The sequence below is a fragment of the Odontesthes bonariensis genome, chromosome 5, assembly GCF_027942865.1.
Source record: "Odontesthes bonariensis isolate fOdoBon6 chromosome 5, fOdoBon6.hap1, whole genome shotgun sequence".
Classification (NCBI taxonomy): domain Eukaryota; kingdom Metazoa; phylum Chordata; class Actinopteri; order Atheriniformes; family Atherinopsidae; genus Odontesthes; species Odontesthes bonariensis.
Genome location: NC_134510.1, coordinates 41,886,278 through 41,909,975, shown reverse-complemented (window position 1 = coordinate 41,909,975; position 23,698 = coordinate 41,886,278). Strand labels below are relative to the sequence as shown.

The 23,698-nt window shown below is 48.1% G+C and overlaps 1 protein-coding gene across 1 annotated transcript in view; it reads right to left on the bottom strand.

Moving 5' to 3' along the window:
* Positions 1–23,698, bottom strand: part of LOC142380625 (immunoglobulin superfamily DCC subclass member 3) — a 26,972-nt gene continuing 3,274 nt past the window's right edge. Inside the window, exons 6-19 of the mRNA XM_075466541.1 lie at positions 20,596–20,669; positions 18,161–18,466; positions 16,382–16,526; positions 16,148–16,278; positions 15,194–15,331; positions 13,432–13,590; positions 4,908–5,073; positions 4,571–4,821; positions 3,175–3,339; positions 2,907–3,095; positions 2,685–2,792; positions 2,333–2,456; positions 158–245; positions 1–81 (exon numbers count right to left, since the gene is read on the bottom strand). Of these exons, the coding sequence (XP_075322656.1) occupies positions 1–81; positions 158–245; positions 2,333–2,456; positions 2,685–2,792; positions 2,907–3,095; positions 3,175–3,339; positions 4,571–4,821; positions 4,908–5,073; positions 13,432–13,590; positions 15,194–15,331; positions 16,148–16,278; positions 16,382–16,526; positions 18,161–18,466; positions 20,596–20,669 (2,125 nt within the window). The remainder of the gene's footprint in view (positions 82–157; positions 246–2,332; positions 2,457–2,684; positions 2,793–2,906; positions 3,096–3,174; positions 3,340–4,570; positions 4,822–4,907; positions 5,074–13,431; positions 13,591–15,193; positions 15,332–16,147; positions 16,279–16,381; positions 16,527–18,160; positions 18,467–20,595; positions 20,670–23,698) is intronic.

Genomic DNA, 23,698 nt, shown 5'->3' with positions numbered 1-23,698 from the left:
TTATCTGGTGCTGGCGCCCGGTTCCACAGATGGAGGCGGGTCCACCATGACCATCACCGGAGGGGGGGCGGAGTCACATCTCTGTGGGCGGAGCAGAGGAAACATGTGACGAGCTGCCAGCAGAAAGAGTTGTGATGAGGGCGGCGCCGTGCGTTACCTGGCTCAGCTCCAGGCTCTCAGGTGTGTGACCTTTAGGCCCTCTGACATCACTGAGGGGGGGCGGAGCCTCCCAGCTGGCTGCCTTCCTGCAGAGAACACTGAGCACAGAGAGGATGATGAAGATGAGGATGATGAAGGTGGGGGGATGAAGGTGAAGATGATGAAGGTGAGGATGATGAAGGTGGGGGGATGAAGGTGAAGATGATGAAGGTGAGGATGATGAAGGTGGGGGGATGAAGGTGAAGATGATGAAGGTGAGGATGATGAAGGTGGGATGATGGTGGGATGATGAAGGTGAGGATGATGAAGGTGAGGATGATGAAGGTGGGATGATGAAGGTGGGATGATGAAGGTGAGGATGATGAAGGTGAGGATGATGAAGGTGGGAGGTCTGTGAGGATGATGAAGGTGAGGATGATGAAGGTGGGATGATGAAGGTGAGGATGATGATGAGGATGATGAAGGTGAGGATGATGAAGGTGAGGATGATGAAGGTGAGGATGATGAAGGTGGGATGATGAAGGTGGGAGGTCTGTGAGGATGATGAAGGTGAGGATGATGATGAGGATGATGAAGGTGAGGATGATGAAGGTGGGATGATGAAGGTGGGATGATGAAGGTGAGGATGATGAAGGTGGGATGATGAAGGTGAGGATGATGAAGGTGAGGATGATGAAGGTGGGATGATGAAGGTGGGATGATGAAGGTGGGGGGTCTGTGAGGATGATGAAGGTGAGGATGATGAGGATGATGAAGGTGAGGATGATGAAGGTGAGGATGATGAAGGTGAGGATGATGAAGGTGAGGATGATGAAGGTGGGATGATGAAGGTGGGGGAGATGAAGGTGAGGATGATGAAGGTGGGATGATGAAGGTGGGGGAGATGAAGGTGAGGATGATGAAGTTGAGGATGATGAAGGTGGGATGATGAAGGTGAGGATGATGAAGGTGAGGATGATGAAGGTGGGATGATGAAGGTGGGATGATGAAGGTGGGGGGTCTGTGAGGATGATGAAGGTGAGGATGATGAAGGTGGGATGATGAAGGTGAGGATGATGAAGGTGAGGATGATGAAGGTGGGATGATGAAGGTGGGATGATGAAGGTGGGATGATGAAGGTGGGATGATGAAGGTGAGGATGATGAAGGTGAGGATGATGAAGGTGAAGATGATGAAGGTGGGGGGTCTGTGAGGATGATGAAGGTGGGGGGTCTGTGAGGATGATGAAGGTGAGGGGTCTGTGAGGATGATGAAGGTGAGGATGATGAAGGTGGGAGGTCTGTGAGGATGATGAAGTTGAGGATGATGAAGGTGAGGGGTCTGTGAGGATGATGAAGGTGAGGATGATGAAGGTAGGATGATGAAGGTGGGATGATGAAGGTGGGGGGTCTGTGAGGATGATGAAGGTGGGGGGTCTGTGAGGATGATGAAGGTGGGGGGTCTGTGAGGATGATGAAGGTGAGGATGATGAAGGTGGGGGGTCTGTGAGGATGATGAAGGTGGGGGGTCTGTGAGGATGATGAAGGTGAGGATGATGAAGGTGGGATGATGAAGGTGGGGGGTCTGTGAGGATGATGAAGGTGAGGATGATGAAGGTGGGATGATGAAGGTGGGGGGTCTGTGAGGATGATGAAGGTGGGGGGTCTGTGAGGATGATGAAGGTGGGAGGTCTGTGAGGATGATGAAGGTGAGGATGATGAAGGTGGGGGGTCTGTGAGGATGATGAAGGTGGGAGGTCTGTGAGGATGATGAAGGTGAGGATGATGAAGGTGGGGGGTCTGTGAGGATGATGAAGGTGAGGATGATGAAGGTGGGGGGTCTGTGAGGATGATGAAGGTGAGGATGATGAAGGTGGGGGGTCTGTGAGGATGATGAAGGTGAGGATGATGAAGGTGGGGGGTCTGTGAGGATGATGAAGGTGAGGATGATGAAGGTGGGGGGTCTGTGAGGATGATGAAGGTGAGGATGATGAAGGTGAGGATGATGAAGGTGGGGGGTCTGTGAGGATGATGAAGGTGGGGGGTCTGTGAGGATGATGAAGGTGAGGATGATGAAGGTGGGGGGTCTGTGAGGATGATGAAGGTGAGGATGATGAAGGTGGGGGGTCTGTGAGGATGATGAAGGTGAGGATGATGAAGGTGGGGGGTCTGTGAGGATGATGAAGGTGTCTCACCTGCGCCTGTAGCCCAGCAGGATGAACAGCAGGCAGCACAGGATGCAGGCGAGGCCGCCGTGCACGCCGACCAGCAGAGTCGATGTGGAGCCGTCGGACTGGTCGCAGTTACAGCTCCGACCAGCTGGGGGAGACAAACACCTGGTCAAACTGGTCAAACTGGTTAACCTGGTTAACCTGGTTAAACTGGTTAAACTGGTTGAACGGGTTGAACGGGTTGAACTGGTTAAACTAGTTAAGCTGGTTAAACTGGTTAACCTGGTTGAACGGGTTGAACGGGTTGAACTGGTTAAACTAGTTAAGCTGGTTAAACTGGTTAAACTGGTTAAACTGGTTAAACCAGCTGACCCACCTGCAGCAGCGTCTCCGCCCTCTGACAGCGACACCAGGCGGCGGCTGGGCGGACTGTCTCCGTTCCCGTTAAACGCCACCAGCTGCACGTTGTAAACCGCCGCCGGCTCTGCAGGAGGAAACAAACACTTCCTGTTTACCTGTTCACCATCATGAGGTCAGAGTGAGACGGTTAAATCACACAGGTGGGGCAGGTGAGGAAGTCAGTCTCGCTCGTACTCACCCAGGTGGGAGATGGTGTGAGTGTTGATGTGTCCCGGGAGGATCTCCTGCCCCTGGATGTCTTGGTTGGAGACCCCGCGGTACTCCAGTCTGAAGCCCTCCAGCTTCCCGGGTTTACTGGGCAGCTCCCAGTACACCTGCATGGCGGTCTGGTTCAGGACTTTGGTGAAGAAGCTGGGAGGAGCAGGAACTGTGGGACAGAGACTCCGGTTAGGGACCAAGCGTTTTTAAACTCAGAGAACTCAGAAAAGTTGCCCCAGGTGACGTACCGCCCCCCAGCGTGGTGGCTGTGACGGTGTCGGACTGCTGGCTGCCCCCCAGGGCAGAGTAGGCCTTCAGGTACACGGAGTAGGTGGTGGCAGCTTCCAGGTTGTTGAAGTCGTGTTTGAAGGTATTCTTATCAACCGCCTCCTGTAGCTCGGCGCCATCCGGCTCTGAGGACGCCGCGGGAAGCAGAAGACAGGTGAGCCACCAACAAACGCCAACCATACGAGATGAACAACTTCTTAAACTCTGCGGCCCCTTACCTCCCAGCGGCCCCTTACCTCCCAGCGGTCCCTTACCTCCCAGCGGTCCCTTACCTCCCAGCGGCCCCTTACCTCCCAGCGGCCCCTTACCTCCCAGCGGCCCCTTACCTCCCAGCGGCCCCTTACCTCCCAGCGGCCCCTTACCTCCCAGCGGCCCCTTACCTCCCAGCGGTCCCTTACCTCCCAGCGGCCCCTTACCTCCCAGCGGCCCCTTTCCTCCCAGCGGTCCCTTACCTCCCAGCGGCCCCTTACCTCCCAGCGGCCCCTTTCCTCCCAGCGGCCCCTTTCCTCCCAGCGGCCCCTTACCTCCCAGCGGCCCCTTACCTCCCAGCGGCCCCTTACCTCCCAGCGGCCCCTTACCTCCCAGCGGTCCCTTACCTCCCAGCGGTCCCTTACCTCCCAGCGGTCCCTTACCTCCCAGCGGCCCCTTACCTCCCAGCGGCCCCTTACCTCCCAGCGGCCCCTTACCTCCCAGCGGCCCCTTACCTCCCAGCGGTCCCTTACCTCCCAGCGGCCCCTTACCTCCCAGCGGCCCCTTTCCTCCCAGCGGTCCCTTACCTCCCAGCGGCCCCTTACCTCCCAGCGGCCCCTTTCCTCCCAGCGGCCCCTTTCCTCCCAGCGGCCCCTTACCTCCCAGCGGCCCCTTACCTCCCAGCGGCCCCTTTCCTCCCAGCGGCCCCTTACCTCCCAGCGGCCCCTTTCCTCCCAGCGGCCCCTTACCTCCCAGCGGTCCCTTACCTCCCAGCGGCCCCTTACCTCCCAGCGGCCCCTTTCCTCCCAGCGGCCCCTTACCTCCCAGCGGCCCCTTTACCTCCCAGCGGCCCCTTACCTCCCAGCGGCCCCTTACCTCCCAGCGGCCCCTTACCTCCCAGCGGCCCCTTTCCTCCCAGCGGCCCCTTACCTCCCAGCGGCCCCTTTACCTCCCAGCGGCCCCTTACCTCCCAGCGGCCCCTTTACCTCCCAGCGGCCCCTTACCTCCCAGCGGCCCCTTACCTCCCAGCGGCCCCTTTCCTCCCAGCGGCCCCTTACCTCCCAGCGGCCCCTTTACCTCCCAGCGGCCCCTTTCCTCCCAGCGGCCCCTTACCTCCCAGCGGCCCCTTACCTCCCAGCGGCCCCTTACCTCCCAGCGGCCCCTTACCTCCCAGCCGTCTGATGTGCAGCACGTATCCGATGACCTGCTGGCCGACCCGCTCCTCCTGCTGGTCCCAGGTGAGCTGCAGGCTGTTGGGGCTCAGTGCCGTAGCCCGGAGGCCTGTGGGGGCCTCGGGCAGCTCGGGCCCCTGGCTGATGGCGAGGCGCGCGCTGGCCTGGTTGGTGCCGGCGCTGTTCTCTGCGATGCACTGATAGATGGCCTCGTCCTCGGGCGTGATGCGTGTGATGGCGAGCGTCCTGTGGGCGAGAATAAGGTGTTCGATTTCTACAGAAGCTAATACGGACCTTTACACTGGCCCTTGTGTGACACCTGACAGTCTTACATGTTTCCGTCGGTGAGCTTGACGTTGCTGCTGGGACTCAGCAGTTTGCCGTTCTTCAGCCAGATGAGGTGTGGCTCAGGGACGCCGGCGGCGGTGCAGCTGAAGACGGCGCTGCCCCCCGCTGGTCTGGAGACGGACTGAGGCCACTGCACGAACTCTGGAGGCGCTGCGGAGCAGAAGAGAGTCAGTCTTAAGCCTGATTTATGGTCGTCTACGGAGACGCACCCGGAGACGCATTCGTCGGGTGAAACCCTCTAACCCTTTCCCGGTTTAGCTCCTTCCTCTCAGAACAACAACACCACCATTTCTGAAAGAGTTTACTGTGTGCCGGTCAACATTTAGTCAGAATTATTTGCATTTCAACATCAACGAGCTCCGACTCCAACAACAGTCTTTCTCTCTGGGTCGCCATCGTTCACTGTGAGGAGTGGAACGGCAGAGCCGGCCCAAACCTCCATGGGGCCCTAAGCAAATTTGGATTTTGGGGCCCTCTATTTCTGCCAATAATATTCTTGTTGTTCATTTACACTATAAACTCAGTGTTGTTTACATTATCCTATTGTTAGCCTGACATGTCTTGACACATTTAAGGCCCAGTTAATAACATAAATAATGAATGAATGATGTCCAGATGGGTTTTGATCGCAAAATTCGGCAACAAGAGCACCCTGGGGATGATTTCCACAACATTCCAAGTGATAAAGCATTGTATTTACTGTAAAAGTGTCATCTGGTTTATTAGTTTTGGTTTAAAAAAACTGCAACAGCAATGTGCAAAAATAATTTGTAGTGCAAGAACAACAATAAAGTGCAACAACAAATAAAATCACTTAGATATTTAAAATGAATAACAAATTCAAATGCACAAAAACAGACAGAATTCAATAAAATATCATGCAAATACTTCGATAATGATGTAAATTAACCTGGAGCAAGGTTCAAATGGTTCAATTATAAAGTTGAATAATTAGGTCTATGTAGATGGATGTAACTATGTGCTAAATAAACTACCTTAATCCACACTTTTGACCTTTTTTTTGTTGTAACTGTTCTTCCTCAATACTCCACCCACTCCTTAAAAGCTGCTTCCTGGCTTATCTGGAGGCAAAGTCATTTATGACATCACTGTAATAATTCTGATGGGCAACTTTGTTTTTAACATTTATCACTGCCAGTCCACTCAGTCTTTCTTGTGCCATGGAACTCTTCCATGGAATTGTTTTGCCTTCACCTGCACTTTAGATGCGCACCGCACACACTGCACGGGGCAGGAGACACACTGCACGGGGCAGGAGACACACTGCACGGGGCAGGAGACACACTGCACGGGGCAGGAGACACACTGCACGGGGCAGCAGAGCTTTGACATTTAAAGAGGCAGTAAGCATCACTAGGCCTACATCAGCAGCATCACTCTGTTGACATAAAATTGTGTTTTTGTACAATAATATATATTTGATCATATAGAAACCATCACTCATACATGCAAAAAATAAAAAATATATTTTTTGTCAATTGCTCTTGGGGGCCCCCTAGTGGCCACGAAGCCATAAGCAGGCGCTTAGTTCGCTTATCCCTCGGGCTATGGCGTGATCTTTGTGCCACCTGGTTGAGCGCGCAGTGACACTGATTTGAGGGCACAGATCTATCTGAAGGAACAATCATTTTAAGCGTGCGTATGAATCTCACACACGCTCGCTCATAGGTGCTCGGACACGCGCTCAACTCTGACAAACTGCTCGCTCGAACGGCTCACTCTGCTCGTGCTCGGCTCTATCTCTCTGCTCGCAACTCTAAGTTGTATGTAAATGAGCCACACCACCAGCCAATCACAGACTGGTAGTTTTCACAGACTGGTATTTGTGTGATAAATACTAAAAAAATAAAGAGGAAGAATTGTAATAATCATGTTAGAACTGGTGTAGTTGGGTGCTAGCTAGTTACTGGTTACTGTTGTAGGGTGTCAGGGATAGGTCACAAACATTTTAGAGAAAGAAACCTAACAAACTTTTTTATTTGTTTCTCTTTATATTCTTTTATGTATTTTAATGCTTCTTCCACTCCCTGCTGCAATGCTTTTATTTTATGTAAAGCACTTTGAATTGTTTTGTACATGAAATGTGCTATAAATAAATTTGATTTGATTTTGATTTGATCAAAATAGAAAAATAAAACTACACCAGCTTAGAAAATTAAATGTTTGAAGTATTGAAGTGGTTGTTTTTACCTTGTAAGTTATGAACTATAGCAGCTGACCCACAGTGGGGGTTTTTAAACTTTAAACTGATCAATTGTGTTATTGGTTTAATCTGTAATGGTTACTGGTTTGACAAAAAAATATAACATCTAGTTTAATTCCTTTAGGGTGATGGTAGAAGTTCAATTGAGTCTGCACTGCAGACTCTGCACTGATTGGCTGGTGGCGTGGCTCATTTACATACAACTTAGAGTTGCGAGCAGAGAGATAGAGCCGAGCGCGAGCAGAGTGAGCCGTTCGAGCGAGCAGTTTGTCAGAGTTGAGCGCGTGTCCGAGCACCTATGAGCGAGCGTGTGTGAGATTCATACGCACACTTAAAATTATTGTTCCTTCAGATAGATCTGTGCCCTCAAATCAGTGTCACTGCGCGCTCAACCAGGTGGCACAAAGATCACGCCATATCGGGCCGGCTCTGTGGAACGGAGCCGGAAGGTGAACAACCAATCAACCACTTTCACCATAGACGTCGGCAGATTGGGTCGTCTAACGTAGCGCCGCCTGCTGATCGGGAGGTGAACTGCCTCGGGTATCCGACAGCCCGACGGAGAACTTCCAAAGGTTTAGTGACCACGGAGTCGGATTGACGGAGAAGCAAACTGAGGCCTTGAGGAAACAGCTGAAACGTTATTACTGTGAGGTCCACTCTTTCCGACCTGTGGGGGCGCTGTGACCTCCAACAGCAGCAGCCACGCTGCACACAAGAAGAAGAACTGAGCCATAAGCTGCTGGGTTTCATGTTTAAAGATGTTTGAGTCCCAGTAGAGCGAAAACAGGACCCGAACTCTGCGGACGACTTAAAGCTCCATGAAGTCCTTAGCATCTTCACTGATGATGTCACAGCTTCTTCTGTGATGTCACATGTCTCTGAGGTCATCGATCGTCCTGCTGATCATTGAAGCTAACTGAATATTCAAAACATGAAATATGGGGCGGTCTGTGGCGTACAGCAGGCGCCCCGTGTACAGAGGCTGTAGTCCTTCGAGTCCTGCATCGGACGGCCCTTTGCTGCATTTTGTTCCCCCTCTCTCTGCCCCCTGCTTCCTGTTTCTCTAAAACTGCCCATACCCTAACTCCATTAAAGGCATAAAAGCCCAAATAAATGATTAAAATATAAAATATGCAGAAGTTACAGAACTTTATTGCCTTCGTTCTTTAGGGCAGATCGTGCTGTAGTTCCATGTTTCCCCCAGCAGAGGGCGGCAAACACCCATCTGCTGAGGACAGGACAGCAAAGGGAAAGTTCCCACGCTGGCTGAGACCCTGAACACTTCATGCATCGTGTTTTTTAAATGAAAGCTCAGACTGATGGACAGAATCTGCTGGTGTTTTCATCATGTGACCCAAGCAGGTCAGAGGTGAAGACAGAGCTGTCAATCATCCAAAGCTGGAAATGTTTTCCTTCAGTTTGCAGCTGAAAACTGAAAGCAGCACATCCTAATTCAGAGCTCTGTCCTGTTCTGGCCTGAGAAACATCTCCCATCAGACTGATAACCAGCTGCTTCCTGCAGCCCGAACAGGGCCGTTTCCAGCTTTGTGGGGGCCCTAAGCGAGATGCTGTTTGGGGCCCCAGTTTGTCAAACTCCAACAAAGAGATCCGAACCCTTCAGATGGAGCTAAGATCTGTTACACTTCATGAGCAAGTTAAAGTGATAAAAAAACTATCCTACAGAGAAAACAACAATAAATAAAACAGATTTTTAGTGTTTTTAAAAGATATTAAACATTGTAATGTGCTGTGTTGGTTGATGAGCACATGCTACCCATTGACAAGATGAACGCGTTTGCTTTTGCATCTTTGATAGCCCGTAGAAATATAGTTTTACATCGGAAATCACCTGAACCACCCAAAGTGTCTGTCTGGCTCACTGAATTAATGTTTTCTTGAAATTAGAGAAAATTAAATACTTTTCTAGAGGCTCAACAAGACAATTTCACAAGATGTGGGACCCTCTAATAGAGTACTTTAAAATTCTCAAGAGCCCTGAGATATATATTTGATCTTGCCTAATTATTGACATGTACTTGAATATGTAATGCCCCCATTGTCTATCATTATTATTATTTTTATTATTATTATTATTGTTTATTTATTTATTTTTCTCAATTTTCTCATCACTGTATGGATACTTTAATTCTTACTAGCATTACTACTATCATTATTACTGTTTTTCCCTTTATTTATTTATTTCATTTGTTGCATTGTTCATTTCTTTAACTTTGCTATCTATGCTTATATGTGTTTTTTTTTCTTTATAGCAGTATATGGGTGTTGTGGGTTCTGTTTGTTAAAAAGAAAACAAATCCAATTCAAGATATTGTATTTAAATTAATCTTACTTTGTGCTTTCTTGAATAAAAAACATTCTATAAAAAAACATTGTAATGTGGAGCGTCCCTTTAAAGCTCTCACCCAATCACAAAGCTGTCACTTTGAAGAAGTTCCTGCATTAGTTACACTTTACTGTACGAGTTAAAGAGAAATGATCCGCAGCCACAATATTCTACAATAAGCAACTCGATGCCCAATATTTATATATCAGGGAGAAGAAGAAGGAGAAGAAGAAGAGGGAGTGATGTCATCAGTGATGTCATCACTCAGTGTGAGAACTTGATGTGAACTTGAACTTCTTTGTGTTTGTGTTTAAACTCCACTTTGACCTCTGACCCCCCCAGAGACAGACAGGTGCTGTCTCGCCTCCGCCCTCCCGTCTCCATAGCAACAGGGACCCCGCACACACACGTCTCCATCACCTCCAAAAGCCCCGCCCCCTCCACTCTAAATGCAAAGGAGCGGGGAGTCAGAAGTCAGGGGGGGCATATATCAGGGGGGCATTAATCAGGGGGGCATTTATCACTGTGTGTGAGCGGGGGGCATTTATCACTGTGAGGGGGGGGGGGGGGGGGGGCATTTATCACTGTGAGGGGGGGCAGGGACTGATGAAGGGGTGAGTGTGTTGCTGACAGACGGAGTTTCAGGGAGAATAAAGTCCTCATTGTGAAGTGGACTCTTCTCATGCTAATGCAGATTCTAATGAGACTCAGTGTCTGAGCCTGGTTGACCTCTGACCCCCCCCCCATGAGAGAAGCAGCTGAGCGTGCCAGGCGATCGAAACAAACACCCCCACCAACAGAGCAGAATGTCTCAGAGCGAAGTGATCAGGCTGAGAGCTGCTGGATCAATAAGGTCGGTTCCAGGCCCTGGAACATGTTTAACTTCAGAATCCCTGTTCAGGGAGGTTTCCCCCTTAATCTTATACTTCAATATCGGATCTGATCAATCTGTCTTTGTTGACAGGATATGTACCTCAGCCTTTAAGGTTGCTGTAATTAAACCTTTTCTTAAAAAACCTACTCTAGATTCAGAAGCGTTAGCTCATTATAGACCTATATCCAATCTCCCTTTTTATTTGTGATCATTTACACAGAAATAATCAGTTTCAGTCAGGATTGGGGTTTTGGTTACTGGGTTAGGGTTACTGGGTTAGGGTAAGGGTTATTGGGTAAGGGTTAGGGTTAGGATAAGTGTCAGGGTAAGGTTGTAATAAGGGGAGGTCGTGGGTGGGTTAGGGATTAAGGTTACTGGCTAAAGATTAGGGTTACTGGGTAAGGGTTAGGGTTAGGGTTACTGGGTAAGAGTTAGGGTTACTGGGTAAGGGTTAGGGTTACTGGGTAAGGGTTAGGGTTACTGGGTAAGAGTTAGGGTTACTGGGTTAGGGTTAGGGTTACTGGGTAAGGGTTAGGGTTACTGGGTAAGGGTTAGGGTTACTGGGTAAGGGTTGGGGTTAGGGTTACTGGGTAAGGGTTAGGGTTACTGGGTAAGGGTTAGGGTTACTGGGTAAGGGTAAGGGTTACTGGGTAAGGGTTAGGGTTACTGGGTAAGGGTTAGGGGTAGGGTTAGGGTTAGGGTTACTGGGTAAGGGTTAGGGTTACTGGGTAAGGGTTAGGGGTAGGGTTAGGGTTACTGGGTAAGGGTTAGGGTTAGGGGTAGGGGTAGGGGTAGGGTAGGGCTAGGGGCTAGGGGCTAGGGGCTAGGGGCTAGGGGCTAGGGGCTAGGGGCTATGGGTTAGGGGTTAGGTTAGGTTAGGTCAGGTTAGGGTAGGGTAAGGGTTACTGGGTAAGGTTTAGGGTAGGGTTAAGGTTACTGGCTAAAGATTAGGGTTACTGGGTAAGGGTTTTGGTTACTGGGTTAGGGGTTAGGGTTAGGGTTATTGGGTAAGGGTTAGGGTTAGAGTTAGGGTAAGGGTAAGGGTTAGGGTTACTGGGTAAGGGTTTTGGTTACTGGGTTAGGGGTTATTGGGTAAGGGTTAGGGTTAGGGTTAGGGTTAGGGTTAGGGTTATTGGGTAAGGGTTAGGGTTAGGGTAAGGGTTACTGGGTAAGAGTTTTGGTTATTGGGTAAGGGTAAGGGTTAGGGTTACTGGGTAAGGGTAAGGGTTAGGGTTACTGGGTAAGGGTTAGGGTTAGGGTTAGGGTTAGGGTTACTGGGTAAGGGTAAGGGTTACTGGGTAAGGGTTAGGGTTACTGGGTAAGGGTTGGGGTTAGGGTTACTGGGTAAGGGTTAGGGTTACTGGGTAAGGGTTAGGGTTACTGGGTAAGGGTTAGGGGTAGGGGTAGGGTTAGGGTTACTGGGTAAGGGTTAGGGTTAGGGGTAGGGTAGGGCTAGGGGCTAGGGGCTAGGGGCTAGGGGCTAGGGGCTAGGGGCTAGGGGCTAGGGGCTATGGGTTAGGGGTTAGGGGTTAGGTTAGGTTAGGTCAGGTTAGGGTAGGGTAAGGGTTACTGGGTAAGGTTTAGGGTAGGGTTAAGGTTACTGGCTAAAGATTAGGGTTACTGGGTAAGGGTTTTGGTTACTGGGTTAGGGGTTAGGGTTAGGGTTATTGGGTAAGGGTTAGGGTTAGAGTTAGGGTAAGGGTAAGGGTTAGGGTTACTGGGTAAGGGTTTTGGTTACTGGGTTAGGGGTTATTGGGTAAGGGTAAGGGTAAGGGTTACTGGGTTAGGGGTTATTGGGTAAGGGTTAGGGTTAGGGTTATTGGGTAAGGGTAAGGGTTAGGGTTAGGGTTATTGGGTAAGGGTTAGGGTTAGGATAAGTGTCAGGGTAAGGTTGTAATAAGGGGAGGTCGTGGGTGGGTTAGGGATTAAGGTTACTGGCTAAAGATTAGGGTTACTGGGTAAGGGTTAGGGTTACTGGGTAAGGGTTAGGGTTACTGGGTAAGGGTTGGGGTTAGGGTTACTGGGTAAGGGTTAGGGTTACTGGGTAAGGGTTAGGGTTACTGGGTAAGGGTAACGGTTACTGGGTAAGGGTTAGGGTTACTGGGTAAGGGTTAGGGGTAGGGGTAGGGTTAGGGTTACTGGGTAAGGGTTAGGGTTAGGGGTAGGGGTAGGGTAGGGCTAGGGGCTAGGGGCTAGGGGCTAGGGGCTAGGGGTTAGGGGTTAGGGGTTAGGTTAGGTTAGGTCAGGTTAGGGTAGGGTAAGGGTTACTGGGTAAGGTTTAGGGTAGGGTTAAGGTTACTGGCTAAAGATTAGGGTTACTGGGTAAGGGTTTTGGTTACTGGGTTAGGGGTTAGGGTTAGGGTTATTGGGTAAGGGTTAGGGTTAGAGTTAGGGTAAGGGTAAGGGTTAGGGTTACTGGGTAAGGGTTTTGGTTACTGGGTTAGGGGTTATTGGGTAAGGGTAAGGGTAAGGGTTACTGGGTTAGGGGTTATTGGGTAAGGGTTAGGGTTAGGGTTATTGGGTAAGGGTAAGGGTAAGGGTTAGGGTTAGGGTTATTGGGTAAGGGTTAGGGTTAGGGTTAGGGTAAGGGTTACTGGGTAAGAGTTTTGGTTACTGGGTTAGGGGTTAGGGTTAGGGTTATTGGGTAAGGGTAAGGGTAAGGGTTAGGGTTAGGTTAAGGGTTTGGGTTACTGGGTAAGACCAAATCAGGGGTTACTGGGTAAGGGTTAGGGTTAATGGGTAAGGGTTACTGGTAACCCCAGAGTTCATCAAAGTCCATTTGATCTGGTTCTATTACGGTGAACTGGACTGAAGACCCTGACATTTCTGTGATTTGGTCTTTATAAATAAAACTGATTGGAATGTAAAATTCAATATTTCAGGAGGTTCCAACACTCCCCAAACTGGTGAGTCAGAACCAGAACCAGTTCTTTCTGTGTTCAGACCACCTGGTTCAGAACTTCCTCCAGCAGGGTCAGGGGGAGGAGTTACAGAGTTCAACCTGACTGACTGAAACTCTGACCTCCATGTTTAACAAACAGAACCAGTGTCGTTGTTGTTTACCTTGCACCACGAGCCGACCCAGCGCGGTTCTTCTGGACCTGCTCCCGGGTCTGTTGGCCGAACAAACATAGATTCCTGAATGCTGCAGAGTCGCATCAGAGATCATCAGGTTCCCCGTTCCCAGAACCTGAACCCCCTCCACCCCGATGGACCGGCCGTCTGTGGGAACCAATACAGGTGATCAGTACAGGTGATCAGTACAGGTGGTCAGTACAGGTGGTCAGTACAGGTGATCAGTACAGGTGGTCAGTACAGATGACCAGTACAGGTGATCAGTACAGGTGGTCAGTACAGGTGGTCAGTACAGGTGGTCAGTACAGGTGATCAGTACAGGTGGTCAGTACAGGTGATCAGTACAGGTGGTCAGTACAGATGACCAGTACAGGTGATCAGTACAGGTGGTCAGTACAGGTGGTCAGTAAGGTTATCAGTACAGGTGATCAGTACAGGTGATCAGTACAGGTGATCAGTACAGGTGGTCAGTACAGGTGGTCAGTAAGGTGGTCAGTACAGGTAGTCAGTAAAGGTGATCAGTACAGGTGATCAGTACAGGTTATCAGTACAGGTGGTCAGTACAGGTGATCAGTACAGGTGGTCAGTACAGGTGGTCAGTACAGGTGATCAGTACAGGTGGTCAGTACAGGTGATCAGTACAGGTGGTCAGTACAGGTGATCAGTACAGGTGGTCAGTACAGGTGGTCAGTACAGGTGGTCAGTAAGGTGGTCAGTACAGGTAGTCAGTAAAGGTGATCAGTACAGGTGATCAGTACAGGTGGTCAGTACAGGTGGTCAGTACAGGTGATCAGTACAGGTGGTCAGTACAGGTGATCAGTACAGGTGGTCAGTACAGATGACCAGTACAGGTGATCAGTACAGGTGGTCAGTACAGGTGGTCAGTAAGGTTATCAGTACAGGTGATCAGTACAGGTGATCAGTACAGGTGGTCAGTACAGGTGGTCAGTAAGGTGGTCAGTACAGGTAGTCAGTAAAGGTGATCAGTACAGGTGGTCAGTACAGGTGATCAGTACAGGTGATCAGTACAGGTGATCAGTACAGGTGATCAGTACAGGTGGTCAGTACAGGTGGTCAGTAAGGTTATCAGTACAGGTGGTCAGTACAGGTGATCAGTACAGGTGATCAGTACAGGCGGTCAGTACAGGTGGTCAGTACAGGTGGTCAGTACAGGTGATCAGTACAGGTGGTCAGTACAGGTGGTCAGTAAGGTGGTCAGTACAGGTTATCAGTACAGGTGATCAGTACAGGTGGTCAGTACAGGTGATCAGTACAGGTTATCAGTACAGGTGATCAGTACAGGTGGTCAGTACAGGTGGTCAGTACAGGTGATCAGTACAGGTGGTCAGTACAGGTGATCAGTACAGGTGATCAGTACAGGTGGTCAGTACAGGTGATCAGTACAGGTGATCAGTACAGGTGGTCAGTACAGGTGATCAGTACAGGTGGTCAGTACAGGTGATCAGTACAGGTGATCAGTACAGGTGGTCAGTACAGGTGATCAGTACAGGTGATCAGTACAGGTGATCAGTACAGGTGATCAGTACAGGTGGTCAGTACAGGTGATCAGTACAGGTTATCAGTACAGGTGATCAGTACAGGTGGTCAGTACAGGTGATCAGTACAGGTGGTCAGTACAGGTGATCAGTACAGGTGGTCAGTACAGGTGATCAGTACAGGTGATCAGTACAGGTGGTCAGTACAGGTGATCAGTACAGGTGATCAGTACAGGTTATCATGTGGTCCTTACCGAGGCGGCTCCACGACACGATGGGGCGGGGGTTTCCCGTGGCAATGCATTCCAAGATGGCGGTCTGGTGAACGTTGATGGTGAGGTTCTGGGGACCGGACAGGATGACGGGTTCTTTATAGATCTTGGATCCTGCAACTGGACGCACAAAACCTCATCAATAACGAGATGAAGACAAGTGAAGCCCTCAGTTCGGTCTGTCATGTCGGGTCTTTCTGCCCTTAAAGGGACATTATGTAATTTCTTCCCCCATCTAGTGGTGCAATTTTATTTTGCAAAGTCGAATGAATTTGCTCTCTAGCGCCTCGCGTTTTCAAATGTGCGCTGCAACTTCTTGAACTATGGCAGGCGGTATGTGTCAAGATTCAAGAAGCTATAGCTTCAGACTCAAGGTCCATACAAACAAAAAGACATCAAGACACACAGTACAAAGGATTACATAACACACATACAACAACACTATAAATACAGATGGCAGATAACATGTCAGATAACATGAGTTGACATAGCCTTTGGTGTGCAAGCAATGCAATTAGTCATATTCCAGGAGTTACCGGAAGTGACGTCGACGCAGCGGTAGCGTTAGCATTAGCAGCAGTGTGTAGTTGCTATCTGGAAAGTGTTCTTTTAAATAAACTCCCGGTAAACTTACAAACTTTCTAATGCCTCGTTTTGTGAGTTAAGAGCCTATGTGTACTACGGCAGAAGTTTGGTAACAATCAATGCATTATTAGTGGGATAATTTACCAGATAAAATTTACCAGTTGATACAGACAAGTTATTCTTCACTCAGGAGGATAAGTGAGATTTTTGACAGAGATAATTTTACACCAATGAGGACTAATTTATGAATGAATATGTTGATTTGAGCTAATAAATGACTTAATTTATTACATAGTGTCCCTTTAAGTCAGGTGTTTCTGTCAATAAGTCATCTACCCTGGTCCATCTCACCAGTGACGGTCAGCTGGGCCTCGTGGCTGTAGCGCGTGTTGGCGATGTTTGAAGCAACGCAGCGGAACACGCCACCGTCAGCACGTTGAACGCTCGTGATCTGCAGCACGCCGTTAGGCAGCAGAGTATACCTGCACAAAACAAAATGGCCGTTAACACCACGTGACCTGCTGAGTAACACCTGAACGCTAACAAAGCAGACACAGATGTCCAACCCAACATCTGGAAACCCACCTGTGGTCAGCTGTGCTCAGTGGGCGGCGGTCTCTCTGCCAGGTGATGCTGGCCTCCGGGATCCCGTTCACCTGGCAGCTGAGTCTGGCCACGCCCCCTTCGTCCACAGCCAGGGACCGTGGCTGAGACAGGAACTTAGGGAGTGCTGTGGAAGGGGAGATGGGTCACAGCTTTGCACCCATAGATATGTATAGAATGGCTCGATGTGTTACGTCTGAGTTTAGAACGTCCGCACAGGTCGGCCATCTTACCACAGGGTGAGATGTCCGGGAGACAGCCAAACCTGAGGTAACCATAGTTACGCTAAGTGATCTGCTCTGACGCTGTTACTCTTATCTCACAGAAATCTCCACCATTTTACACTGTTTTACATACTAAAAGACCCTGTGCCATATTTTATTTATTCGGTCATCTGTGCAATAATTCACGTCACTACTGTGCAATATCTTTTCTATTTATGGTCAGACTATGTGCATACAATGTGTAATTAACACAAGTGTAGTGCAATATGGGCAATAACTCAACCATAGTGCTATAACTTATTTTATTAACTCTCTTTACTTTGTATATCTTGTATAGCCTATATTCTTTTTTACACTTTGTTTTAGATTATTCTATATTAATGATATATTATATTAATTATTCTATATTATACTGTATTTAGATTTATAGAGATCCTATGTGTGTGTTTGGAGCTACTGGGGACTTGAATTTCCCTGAGGGAGTCATCCCAAGGGGTAAATAAAGTTGAGTCATGGGGCAAATAAACATGAAATATTTACGTTTTTATTTTAAAAAATAAATATGGACTTTGTCTGTAGTGTGATAATTAGCTTACTACTTTGGTGTTTATAATAACCTAAACGTTTGAGAATTAAGCAAGTTATGTCTTGAATGTTTGAATGTTTCACCATCAACACAATGAGAGAGCTGCCTGTGGTAAGATGGCCGCCATCTGCGGACGTTCCACTCCGTTGCCCAGCAACGCGGACGAGACATCTAGCCATTCTATACATATCTATGATTCTATACATATCTATGGTTCTATACATATCTATGGTTCTATACATATCTATGGTTCTATACATATCTATGGTTCTATACATATCTATGGTTCTATACATATCTATGATTCTATACATATCTATGGTTCTATACATATCTATGGTTCTATACATATCTATGGTTCTATACATATCTATGGTTCTATACAGATCTATGATTCTATACATATCTATGGTTCTATACATATCTATGATTCTATACATATCCATGGTTCTATACATATCTATGATTCTATACATATCTATGGTTCTATACAAATCTATGGTTCTACACATATCTATGATTCTATACATATCTATGGTTCTATACAAATCTATGATTCTATACATATCTATGGTTCTATACAAATCTATGGTTCTATACATATCTATGATTCTATACATATCTATGATTCTATACAAATCTATGATTCTATACATATCTATGATTCTATACATATCTATGGTTCTATACATATCTATGGCTGCACCTGTGTGCTGGGTGTGTTTGCACCTGTGTGCTGGGTGTGTTTGCACCTGTGTGCTGGGTGGGTTTGCACCTGTGTGCTGGGTGTGTTTGCACCTGTGTGGTGGGTGTGTTTGCACCTGTGTGCTGGGTGGGTTTGCACCTGTGTGCTGGGTGTGTTTGCACCTGTGTGCTGGGTGTGTTTGCACCTGTGTGCTGGGTGTGTTTGCACCTGTGTGCTGGGTGGGTTTGGTGTGTTTGGCGACTCACAGGCGAGCTGCACGCGGGCCTTGCGGCTGATCAGCATGCCGTAATGGTTCTGCGCGGCGCAGTCATACTCTCCTGCGTCCGTCTCGTTGCTCTCGCGTCTCTTGGAGAAGTTACTGATGAGCAGTGTGCCGTTGTTGAGCACCGTCGCCCTGGCGCCTGTCGCCATGGGAACACCGTTACGCCTCCAGGTGATGGTGATAGGACCCTCCCCCTCCACCTGGCAGTCCAGCATCAGGGGGCGGTCCCTGACTGCGATGACATCACTGGGCTCCGTCAGGAAGGCCAACTCTGAGGCTCCGAGCACACCTGAGGGGAAAAAGGCCGATCAGGGGCGGAGCCTGAAGTAGGAAGTGATGTAAGAGCGTCAGGTTCACACAACGATGAAACCTCTGATTATTTATTTATTATCGTTCCGATTGATTTACTCATTATTGGCTTTGATTTTCGGTTTGTCAGAAACCTGCAGTCAAAACTCAGGGCCCAAAAGACTGCAAACAAGTTTGTTTATTTGTAAACAACTGGAGCATGACATCACGACTGATAAACAGGTTTGTATGTTTGTAAACAACTGGAGCGTGACATCACGACCGATAAACAGGTTTGTTTGTAAACAACTAGAGCGTGACATCACGACCGATAAAACAGGTTTGTTTGTTTGTAAACAACTGGAGCGTGACATCACGACCAATAAACAGGTTTGTTTGTAAACAACTGGAGTGTGACATCACGACCGATAAAACAGGTTTGTTTGTTTGTAAACAACTGGAGCGTGACATCACGGCCGATAAAACAGGTTTGTTTGTAAACAATTGGAGCGTGACATCACGGTCGATAAAACAGGTTTGTTTGTTTGTAAACAACTGGAGCGTGACATCACGACCGATAAAACAGGTTTGTTTGTTTGTAAACAACTGGAGCGTGACATCACGGCCGATAAAACAGGTTTGTTTGTAAACAATTGGAGCGTGACATCACGGTCGATAAAACAGGTTTGTTTGTTTGTAAACAACTGGAGCGTGACATCACGACCGATAAAACAGGTTTGTTTGTTTGTAAACAACTGGAGCGTGACATCACGGCCGATAAAACAGGTTTGTTTGTAAACAATTGGAGCGTGACATCACGGTCGATAAAACAGGTTTGTTTGTAAACAATTGGAGCGTGACATCACGGCCGATAAAACAGGTTTGTTTGTTTGTTTGTTTGTTTGTAAACAACTGGAGCGGGACATCACGACCGATAAACAGTTTTGTTTGTTTGTTTGTAAACAAATGGAGGAGCGACGCTTCTGTGCCTCATCTTTACATTTAGAACAGAGATGAAGCAGAATGCTGAAACTTACTGTCAGGATGGCGTGATGATGATGATGATGAAGATGATGATGATGACGATGATGAGCAGCGTTCATGATGCTGGATGGTTTCAGCCACATTGCCCTGATTGATCTGATTGATCTGATTGATCTGATTGGTGTGATTGGTGTGATTGGCCTGATTGGCCTAATTGGCCTAATTGGCCTGATTGGTGTGATTGGTCTGATTGGCCTGATTGGCCTGATTGGTGTGATTGGGCTGATTGGTCTGATTGGGCTGATTGGTGTGATTGGCCTGATTGGCCTGATTGGTGTGATTGGGCTGATTGGTCTGATTGGGCTGATTGGTGTGATTGGCCTGATTGGCCTGATTGGTGTGATTGGCCTGATTGGCCTAATTGGCCTAATTGGCCTGATTGGTGTGATTGGTCTGATTGGGCTGATTGGTGTGATTGGCCTGATTGGTGTGATTGGGCTGATTGGCCTAATTGGCCTGATTGGCCTGATTGGTGTGATTGGGCTGATTGGCCTAATTGGCCTGATTGGTGTGATTGGTCTGATTGGCCTAATTGGCCTGATTGGCCTGATTGGTGTGATTGGGCTGATTGGTCTGATTGGGCTGATTGGTGTGATTGGCCTGATTGGCCTGATTGGTGTGATTGGGCTGATTGGTCTGATTGGGCTGATTGGTGTGATTGGCCTGATTGGTGTGATTGGGCTGATTGGCCTAATTGGCCTGATTGGTGTGATTGGTCTGATTGGCCTGATTGGCCTGATTGGCCTGATTGGTGTGATTGGGCTGATTGGCCTAATTGGCCTGATTGGTGTGATTGGTCTGATTGGTCTGATTGGGCTGATTGGCCTAATTGGCCTGATTGGTGTGATTGGCCTGATTGGTGTGATTGGGCTGATTGGTGTGATTGGTCTAATTGGTCTAATTGGTCTGATTGGTGTGATTGGTGTGATTGGGCTGATTGGTCTAATTGGTCTAATTGGTCTAATTGGTCTAATTGGTCTGATTGGTGTGATTGGTGTGATTGGTGTGATTGGCCTGATTGGTGTGATTGGTCTAATTGGTCTAATTGGTCTGATTGGTGTGATTGGTCTGTCTGTGAAGCTGCACTTGAACTCTTAAGTTTGACTGACAGCTCTATAAAGGCCCCGCCCCCTCTCCTCAGACCCTCAGGCTGAATGAGTCTGCAAACAGATGGGGGGGGGGGGGTGATCAGGTGACCTCTGACCCTGGAAGTCTCAGCTGTCAGGATCAAACCCATCTGAGTCTGAGGTTCTGTTGGACTGCTGGTGCTGCCTGAGTTCTCTGCAGTCGTTTCATCGTTTCTCTTTACAAGTTGAACTTGGTCGAGGTGACTTTCCCAGCACCCCCCCCCCCCCCCTCCTCAGTTCTGGTCCCAGCTGCTCTTTCACAGGATTCTGGGGGAGGAGTCAGGACGGGTGGATGGCAGCAGGACTCCCCGTGACGACTGGACCCCCCAACAGACCCTGAATCCTCCCCCAACCCCCCCCATCCCCCCATCTAAGGCATGAATGACAACAATAAAGACAACAAAAGTAAATCCAGACACAACAACCCCCACAAACCCCGAACATCACACCAACCCTGCAGCTGTCGGACCCCCAAACTTCCGTCTCTGGTCAACTTCAAGTTCAGAGGAACAAAAGTCCGAATGTTTGCAGCAACCAGAACTTTTGGGCCTCAAACATTCGGACTTTATCTGCAGCAGGTTCGGTTTTACGTCTTTAAAACTCCAAACTCAGACAGGAGCTTTGAATCTGAGCAGAAGGTCTCATCTGGGCCCGGTCCGAGCTGCTACCCCCCAGCTGACTCACAGGACCGGTTCAGAACCGTTTGGGTCTCCGGCTGGACCGCACCTCATTCTGCAGGCTCAATTCAACTCAACTCAAACTTTATTTGTAGAGCACATTTAAAAAACAACCGAGGTTGACCAAAGTGCCGTACAGGACAAAAGCCGCATTAAAAGGTAAAAGTGACTCAGATAATGCTTCCGTTCCAAGCAGTTAAAATCAATAGATACTGAAAACACAGTGCAATAAAGTAGAATAAAATAAGTTCAAATAAAATACATTAAAATAAATAAAATAAAAGATATAAAACAAATCAAGGTCATCAGCCAATAGAGTCTACTTAAATATGATTAAAGGGAGAAAAAGTGTGTTTTTAAGGAGGATTTAAAAGCCTCAAAAGATCCTGCAGATGGAATGTGCCAGAACTCAGCCGAACTGGGCCGGCTTTACAAAACATCTAATCCAGAGAGAGCAGGGTCGGTTCTGGTGAGGATCTGGTTCTGCTCCCCTGGACCGGCGGTCCGACCCGGTCCGACCCGGTCCGACCCGTCAGCTGAACCTGCTGCTGGTCAGAAGCTTCAGTTCTGCAGCTCAGGCCCGGTTCTAACGGCTGGGTAACCCATCCAGCCCATAAACACAGCCCCAGAGATCAGAACCACTCAGATGGTCACAGAGGGACCGGAGGACGCAGGACTCAGTCCAACAGAACCTTTCACTTCAGGCTCAGAGCAGCAGAAGAACCCGTCCTGGTGTTCTGATCCGCTTCACCAGGAGCTGAACGTGGGTCAGACTCAGAGTTCAGCTCAGGACAAACAGAAATATGATGTAAATATATGAAGTAATTCTGCTGCTGATGGTTGGACCCCCAGCTGTCCTGGTTTGTTTGTTTGTTTGTTTGTTTTTTGTTTGTTTGTTTGTTTGTTTGTTTGTTTGCAGCACACTGATCGGTTAAAGGGCCGGTGGCAGCAGAATTTCCCCTCTGATCCATCCGTGTGATCAGCTCCATATAAAGTATATTTATTGATATCAGTGATGGTTTATATCATTATATACTGATGGAGATCTGTGGGTGGGGGTTAGGGTTAGGGTTGGGGGGGGTGGGTCCTGAGAACTGAGCTCTTCATTATCAAACCCCCGCCTCCCATCTGGGGGGCATTTAAAACACAGGGGCAGCAGACAGACCCCCCCCCCGCTCTCTAAATCCCTGAACCCCCTCGACCCCGCAGACGGGGCCCCTAAAGGTCATAAGAGCCCCCCCCCCCCCACGGTGTGATGTCACACGCCGATTCCGACCGTGAACTTCACGGGTTTCACTGTGACAATGACCCCACCACACCCCCCCCCCCCCCATAAATCCTTCAGGTCTGAACCCTGAGAACCAGACCGAGGGCCCCCCACAGGACAGATGTCCCCCCCCCCACAGTGTGATGTCACTTCCTGTTCAGGTAAGTCACCTGCAGCCTGATCAGTTTCTATAATCAATAATCTGTAAACCAGAGTCAGACTGATCGATTAAAGGGTTCTGGTTCTGGTTCTGGTTCTGGTTCTGACATGTTCCATTCAGTCTGATCTTAGTCTGCAGGAACAGAAAGCTGCACCGGCCCTTTAACCGATCAGTGTGCCGTAAACAAACAAACAAACAAGCAAACGGTGTGACCACAGCAGCTTTAAAATCTTTACTCTGGCTTCCAGTCAGTCACAGAATAGATTTTAAAAGCCTGCTGATGGTTTACATCTGTGATCTGTTCAGAGAATATAAAGCCAGCAGAGCTCTGAGATCCAAGGACTCAGGTCAGCTGGTCCAGTCCAGAGTCCAGACTAAACATGGAGAAGCAGCATTTAGCTGTTATGCTGCAAACAAGTGGAACAAACTGCCAGTGGAGATTAAACTTTCACCAAATGGAGACATTTTTAAATCCAGGTTAAAGACATTTCTGTTCTCATGTGTCTATGCATGAAATCTGCACGATATCTTTGAACTTATCTGGACTGTTGCTGGTTTTAAATTCATTTTAATTAATTTTAATTATTTTATTTGTTTCTCTTTATATTCTTTAAATCATTTAAATTATTTTATTTGTTTCTCTTTATATTCTTTAAATCATTTAAATTATTTTATTTGTTTCTCTTTATATTCTTTTATGTATTTTAATGCTTCTTCCACTCCCTGCTGCAATGCTTTTTATGTGAAGCACTTTGAATTGTTTTGTACATGAAATGTGCTATAAATAAATTTAATTTGATTTGATAAAAACTGAGGAAAGAAAAGAGGAAAAAGGAAACGATGAATCAGACCTGAGAGCAGCGGGTCAGACGGTTCTGAAGCTGAACGGGTTCAAACTTTAAATCAAACTTTTCTGTTTTTTATTCAATGACTCAGAGATGAAAAGAGAAGCTGAATC